At 55.2% G+C, this 7,048-nt stretch overlaps 1 protein-coding gene across 2 annotated transcripts; it reads right to left on the reverse strand.

Moving 5' to 3' along the window:
- Window positions 1-91: 91 nt before the first annotated feature.
- AANAT (aralkylamine N-acetyltransferase) lies at window positions 92-7,048 on the reverse strand. 2 transcript variants are annotated; one of them, XM_053960320.1, is made up of 4 exons: window positions 6,040-7,048; window positions 2,567-2,864; window positions 1,648-1,802; window positions 92-1,050 (listed from the first exon to the last, which is right to left on the reverse strand). In XM_053960320.1, the coding sequence occupies exons 2-4, from the start codon at window positions 2,721-2,723 to the stop codon at window positions 745-747; spliced, it is 618 nt and encodes a 205-aa protein (XP_053816295.1). In that variant the 5' UTR covers window positions 2,724-2,864; window positions 6,040-7,048; the 3' UTR covers window positions 92-744. The 2 variants fall into 2 exon arrangements, with proteins under 2 accessions (XP_053816295.1, XP_053816296.1); XM_053960321.1 differs by lacking the exon at window positions 6,040-7,048 and adding an exon at window positions 5,388-5,534.

Genomic DNA, 7,048 nt, shown 5'->3' on the forward strand with positions numbered 1-7,048 from the left:
GCAGCTGGTGCCCTCCCTCTGGCCATTGTGGTGAGGTCATGATCAAAGCAGGGCAGGAACACACATGGGCTGTGTAGAAAATGGCCACCACATCTTTATTTGCTGCTTTCCAACAACCTGAGTTGTTTGCAGAAGGCTTGTCCTGGGCTGGTTGTGGGTCTGGGACAGGGAGGACCATGGTTTGGACTGGTTCCCTGGGGAGGCTCTGCAATGTGCAGCTGAGGGTGTGCTCCAAGGGGGCTGGAAGGGCGTCTGTGGGCAGGGGGGTGGCTGCCACGGCCCCTGCCTGGTCTGGGGGCTGCTCAGGGAGGGCTGGGCCATGGTGTGCTCCGCTCATGGTGGTGGTGATGGTGGGAGGGGTGCCAGGTTGGGATGCCATGTTTGCAGGGGCTTTGCTGGGTGTCTCAGCAAACCATGGTGGGGGGAAGTGTCCCCAGACCAGCAGAGCCCCCAGCTGTTCCCAGGGCAAAGCCTTTCCATCTCAGGGGGCTGGTGGCCCTGCAGCCCACCCAGACCTGCCAGCGCAGCCCTGGCTAAAGCAGAGCCCAGGGAGTTGATGCTTCCAGCAGGATCTGGCAGGAATTCCTGCCCAGCCCTGCAGGGATGGGATGGGGCCAGGTTGGTGTTGCTGGAAGGCAGATGTGGCAGAGGGAGCAGCTGTAGCCAGGGCCAGCCAGGGAAGGTGGCTCACAGTGGAGGGGATGGAGAGGGGCTGCAGCCTCTCATCCCCCGGGGCAGCGGGGCTCAGCAGCCGCTGTTCCTGCGCATGAAGGCGTGTCCCCGCACGGGGTGCTGCATCTCCACGAAGGCCAGGTCCCCCACGGTGACCCCGCAGGGCCCCAGCGCCTGGAAGCCACACTTCTGGTAGAAGGGCACGAGGAAAGGCTCGCACATGAGCAGGGCGCGGCGGGCGGAGGGCAGGCAGCGCAGGTGCTGCAGGTAGCGCCACATCAGGATGGAGCCCTTGCCCTGCTGGCGGACGGTGCGGTGCACGGCCAGCACGTGGATGTGCACGGCCGAGCCCTGCGGCTTGTGCAGGGTCAGTGCTGCCTGCGAGGGGGAAACAGGGCTCAGCAGGACCGGGCAGTCCCATCCTGCTTCTTATTCCCCACCCCAAAGGACCAGGGTCCACATCCTCCCCATCCCTGTTCACCTCCCCCCATCATCCTCTGAGGGTTTTTAAATTCAAAATGAATTTTGAGGGGAATTACTTGGCATATTTTTTTAACAGCATAGTTTAAATTAATTAATGAGAAAGTTCATTTCTACCAGAACAGCCCTGCAGCAGTTAGTCATGGGAGAAGATTTTGGGAGTAGCCTCAGGGCCCCAGAGAGCTTCTCCTGGTCCCCAGGCTCTGGCAGGGCTGGTGCCCTGATGGGCCACTCAAACACTTCCCCGGGAGGAGACAGGTTTTGGAGGGTCTCTAGCAGAAGGAGAAGCCAAACATTTGGATCCATGGAACCTCCTGATCATGCCTGAGGGAAGAGTCACCCCTGCCTTTATCCCACCCTTCACTGAATGATCTGAGGTGGGATTTACCCCTTCTCCCCTGAGGCTGAGGTGCCCCAAGGGGTCCTGGATTGCTCCCCTCATAGCAGCTGGTGCCCTCCCTGGTGGTGCACGAGGTGGGAAGGACTGGGTCATACCTGGCTGAGCCTCTCCTGGTCCCAGAGGGAGCCAATGATGAATGCCACGAGCCGCCCTTCTTCAAACCAGCCGAGGGACAGCTCCGGGCACAGGTTCAGAAAGTGGCGGATCTCATCCAGGTGCAGGGGACAGTCCCCAGAAACCGATATAAAGGCTGGAGGGGGGCAGTGGTGAACACAGTGAGAGAGACAAAGCACACAGAGAGACAGAAACACTCCCAGCACTGATGTAGGAGAGGGAAAGTGGGATGTGATGGGGAGAGATGGCATGTGTCCTGCTGCCTACTAGGACTAAAGGAGTTCTGAGGGACACAGATGGTTCCAGGGAGCAATTCTGCTTCTCCAGGGGCAGTTGCCCATGGCCCAGTGACTGGCTCCTAACTCTGCTGATTCCAGAGCTACAGCAGCCGGTGCTGAATTGAGCCCTCCCTCTCAGCATCTCACTGGCTGCCCCTGCCCTTGGACAGGAAGGAGAAATGGGCTGGGTGAGTCTGGGTGAGGGAAGCTATGGTGAAGGAAATGGGGAAAGGTTGCCAGGGTGGCACCTCAAAGTGCCCTTGTGCAGTAGGAGGCAGAGCATGGTGTCCTTCCTCCCACTTCCCCTTTCCCTATCCTGTCTTTCACAGGGCTGTTTTGGGAGAGCTGCTCCTCACTCACCAGGTCCTACTCAGCATCACCTCCCACCATCCCCACCCCAGGGTGAGCCGGGGCCGTGGTTCTCCAGTTCATTAACCACATTAACCAGTTCCTCCACCTCGTTAGGGAGCCCGTGGTGGCCTGGCCACAAGCCATGGCCACCGCATCCTTCCCACGAGGGCACCCACAGGGGAATTCGCCATTACAAGGAGCACAAGAGACTGGAAACAGATGCCAAGGGATCCAGCTGAGGGCACCAGACAGGATTCCCCGTCCCCCTTACCTTCACGCTCGATCTCGAACACGCTGACGGCGTCCTCGGGGCTGAGGCAGCGGAACTCGCTGGCGGGCAGCGTGTGCCGGCGCTGGCCCCCGGGCGAGCTGCGGGGCGACCGCAGGTGGACCGGCTTCAGGAAGGGCAACGCGCTGAGTGCCGACATCCTCCTCCTCTTCCTCCTCCTCCTCCTCCTGCTTCTCCTGCCTGGCTTCCCACCACTCCCTCGGTTCGGGGCAGCCTCTGCCGGCTCCCACACCCTTTATTCCAGCCGAGCTCCTCCAGCACTGTTAGCCAGTGGAAGTATCTGTTGTTCACAGACAGGATTAGGCTGCTTGCCCCCCTTTTCCTATGGATATGTGTGTTTGTATCTACAGCAAATATCTGCCCCCAGTGACCCCATCTGCCCTCGCTGTGAGCCGAGGGACACAGGAGGCTGGCACCAGCTATGAGCTGAGCTAACCCCAGGGACCAGGGGGACAAAAGCACAGTGATCCAGGTGGTGGGACAGAGCAGGGAGAGGGGCCAGAGCTGTCAGAGCTGGAGCAGGTGGGGGGCTGAGCATCCTGCCCAACATTGCCCAGCCCATGACAGCACCAGGCAGGAGAACCCTGGAGCAAGTCCAGGTGCTGCCCTGGGGACAAGCAGGGTGGGATGAGCCAAGAGCTGTGAAATAAGCATCTATCTGTGTGAAAGTTCCCTGTGATGCTCTGGTGTTTCTGGAACAGCACAGCTGTGCTGGAGTAGGAGGTCACAAAGGTGCCCTGACAGGGACACACATCAGGGAGCCAGAGCCACCTCCTCCAGAGCACAGGCTGACAGGATTTACCACTTTCTCTGACTCACTGAGCAGGTGAGTGTCACAGCTCAACCTCTGTTGGCTTCTCAGGTCATGTCCACCTCGCAGAGGTGGGTCCCTGGCAGGGCTGAGCAGGTGACTGAGGCTGAAAGCCTTGGCTGTCCTCCCTGGTGTGGTGGCCTCAGGCTTTGTCCCCTGCCCCAGCAGCTTTGGGTAGCATGATCCCACCAGACACAGCCCAGACCAGGACACTCCACCTTCAACACGGGCCCCTCCAAGAGGGTCACCAGCACCCAAGGTCATCTGGCAGCACCCATCCTGCACAGCCCAGACAAATCCCTTGACCTGGATCAGAGCCTGTAGCTTCAATCTGCCTCTGCTTTCACGTGTGAGTGAACAAAGTTAATAAACCCAGAGAGAACCACATAGTGAACCACAACTTCACTAAGCACACGCATCCTGCAGGCAGAAATAGTGGGAATGGCTATCAGAGCCACCCATTCAACCATCCATCCAAACTCAGAGCAATATGTAAGCAATTTCCAGTGAAGCCAGAGCAAAGCTGGGTCATTTTTGATTATTGTTTCAGAGGTGCCGGCTTTCCCTGCTAATTATAGGCTTGCCTCCAGCTAATAGGATTTATGGAAACAAAAGCATTACCAGCACAAACATTGCACAGGGCACAACTGGCGCAAGCTGGGAATTTTCCATCCTGAAATGCCAAGGGCTGGATGCTTGAAATGCCAGTCTTATCCAGCCCGAGGTGAGACAGGGTGGTCAGGATTTATTTTCAATGAATCGCTGGTTTGGCTGTGGGTGTGCATCTAAGGGAGCAGATCCATCAGGGACAGAGGGTTTCCTTGGCAGGGGAATTATTTAGCATCCCCAGTGCTCATTCCAGCCACCAAGGACTGACTGAACTCATGCTGGAAATGGATGGTTCATGCTCCTGCAGGATGAAAGTAAAGCAGGGTGAGCTGGCAGGGAGAGTGGGGTGCTGGGGGAGCAGGGGGTAGGTCTAATGTTTGTAGAGTTTATTATCAAATCTTCTGGAAAACCTTGTCCTACTGATTGGATTAGGGATTCATCTGCATGAATAAATCCCAGAGTAGGCAAGAGGGTAAGCTCAGGGGACCTTGAAAATGCAGTGGTGGTTTGATCCTGGGGGTGCTGAGTGCCTGGGGTGAGTTCTGGGGATGCTGCTGGATCAGGCTGGGATGGCTGTGCTGGGATGGCAGGGCAGAGAGGGCAGTTGAATATGGCCTCAGGCAGGGCCAGCATTTCAGTTCCCATGGGAATTACAGAGCTGGATAGTGGAATCATAGAATGGTTTGGGTTGGAAAGGACTGTTAAAGGCCATGCAGTTCACCCCCCTGCAGGGAGAAGGGACACCTTCCACCAGCCCAGGTTCCTCAGGGGTGTTTGCTCTCCAACAGGCACCATTCAGTGCTCACTGCCCAAGAGCAAGTCTTTATCCCAGAGCATACAGAGGCTGGAAACAACTGAGTCACAGGAAGATTCTACAGGGACATCCACGGAGCTGAAGGTTCAAAACCTCATATTTCAGTGGCTGCTCCAATCCCATTAGAGAAAACTGGGAAAGGGCAATCAGGTCCCTCCAGCTATTTTTAGAAATTTCCTGAGACCCCAACCAGCAACACCCTGGAGCAGTCAGGGAAGGGGAAAGGTTGCTCCTTGCTTGTTTTCCTTGTATTTTTTCCCCTCCAGCATGTTATTCCTGGCAACCCAGGTTATACAGCTGAAGGGCTGACATATTTATATTTGTTTTCTGGAAATGAACTTCTTGCTTTGTTTCTCAGCTCCCTGAAGAGTTTAAGGTCTTCTGGGGAGGGGTGATACATAGAACTTGCAGAGCATAGAGGAACCAACAGCGCTCCCTAACCCTAGAGAAACCAGGAGCCCTGCACAGCCATGGGGGTACCATGGGAAGCATCAAACCTGCAGAAGTGAAGGAAAGTCTGCCCAGGTCCCAGAGTAAGTGAGAAACAGCAATGAGGAAAATTCTCTCACCATGGCTCATCTGTCCTCTGATGCTCCAGCAAAGCCTTCTGTATTTGTTCAAGTCACTTATACCCCAGGCTGAATTTTGTGCTGTGCTTCCTTGCCAGACCTGCCTGAGATGAGCCCACTATGTCTGTGTGTCGTAGCAGTGAACCAAGAGCTTGCTCTGTAAATTTTTCCTGCCATTACTTGTGTTTGTGCACCAGAAATCAGAGCATCCCCATGGTACAGAGAGATGCTCACAGGTAAATAAGCAGGCAGGTGCACAGAGCCCCCCTGGCAATATCTTTTACTAAGTTATGAATTGTCTGCCCGGATTTGGAGCTGGATTTTTAAAATTAGTTGACAGGACTGAGTTATTCACCCAGTCTTAAAATCAAATACTCTGTGTGAAAGAGCTCAGAGATCAGGGAGGGTTTCAGGGAGAAGAGTCCCTGCAGCTGGGTTTTGGAAGCACATGTTGGAAGTGTAGGGGTGCTGGGATGAGAGTCACACCCTCCCCTGTGCCAAAACCACTTCTCAGCAAGCCAAGCTCTGTATACCAGCCTCCCACCCCTCTGGGGTCCTGGGACACAGGAGCAAGCTGCAGTGGCCAGGGGACCAGCAGCTGTCCCCAAGGCTGTCGGTGCCCCTGGGATGTGACAGGAATGTGGGTACTTACCAGCCAGGGTCGCTGAGCCGCTCCCTGCCCGCCTGCCTCCAGGGATGCCGTCTCAGCGCCGGCAGGAGAGGAGGATCCGGGTTTTTGCCTCCTCTCCTCTGTCTGCTGCATCCTCCACAGCCCCTGCTTATATATATTTGTTATTTATGGAGCACGTGATGACATCCTAAGGAGTTTAAAACTCTGATGAAAGACAGGGAGAGGTGAGAGGCTTTAAGGTGTCAGGCCAGCAAAGGGATCACTTCAGGGTTTTTTTGTTTTGGTTTGGTTTGTTGTTTTTTTTTTTTCCCTGGTGTGACTGGCCGCAGAGGGATAAAGCATTTAGCTGATTGCTCTGCGGGCTGGGTAGGGAGAGCTGGGGACTCAGCCAGGAAAGGGAGCACTGTCCTGTGCCTGATCCTGACCTCTCCAACAGCATCAGGAGCCCATAGGAAGCCAAAGGCAGCCCTGCCCAGAGTGGATGAGCTTTATTTGGGGAAGGATGGAGAGGCTGTTGGTTGTGCCAGGCATGATCATTGCTTGGGCTTGAGCAGGGGGGCGTTTCTCAGCTGACTCCTTTTAGGATGAGGAGTCACATCTCAGGTTTCTTGCCCAAGGAGTTTATTCCAAAATCCAAGCATCTCTCCCCCATGCAGCCCTCTGTTCCTGGGAGCTGTTAAATAAGAAACTGGACAGGCAGAACCAGCAATGTTTGTCTCCATCAGGACACATGTAATAAAAGAGAGATTATCCCAGGCAGGAGCATGATGTTGGCATCATCATTATCATTGGGAACCAGATGCAACCCTGAAAGAAGCCTGGAGCAGGAGGCAGAGCTGGCTTTGCTCCACTGGAGACATTTTCAGGGCAGCTCTGGACCTGCTTTAGCTTCCAGCCATGGTCAAAATGACCTGGAGCTACACCCTTATCTCTCTCTTTTAAGTTTTTTCATTGAATCGAAACAGAAATATGACCCAGCAGCTTTTTGCTCTTCAGAAATGGCATTTTGGAGCAACTCCCAGCCGTTAAA

Source organism: Vidua chalybeata, chromosome 19, assembly GCF_026979565.1.
Source record: "Vidua chalybeata isolate OUT-0048 chromosome 19, bVidCha1 merged haplotype, whole genome shotgun sequence".
Classification (NCBI taxonomy): domain Eukaryota; kingdom Metazoa; phylum Chordata; class Aves; order Passeriformes; family Viduidae; genus Vidua; species Vidua chalybeata.

Coding starts and splice junctions, on each gene's coding strand:
- AANAT (XM_053960320.1), bottom strand. CDS start 2,723: ATGTCGGCACTCAGCGCGTTGCCCTTCCTGAAGCCGGTCCACCTGCGG. Junction 1,803..2,566: donor GTTCGAGATCGAGCGTGAAG/GTAAGGGGGACG, acceptor GCCCCCCTCCAG/CCTTTATATCGGTTTCTGGG. Junction 1,051..1,647: donor ACCAGGAGAGGCTCAGCCAG/GTATGACCCAGT, acceptor TCCCCCTCGCAG/GCAGCACTGACCCTGCACAA.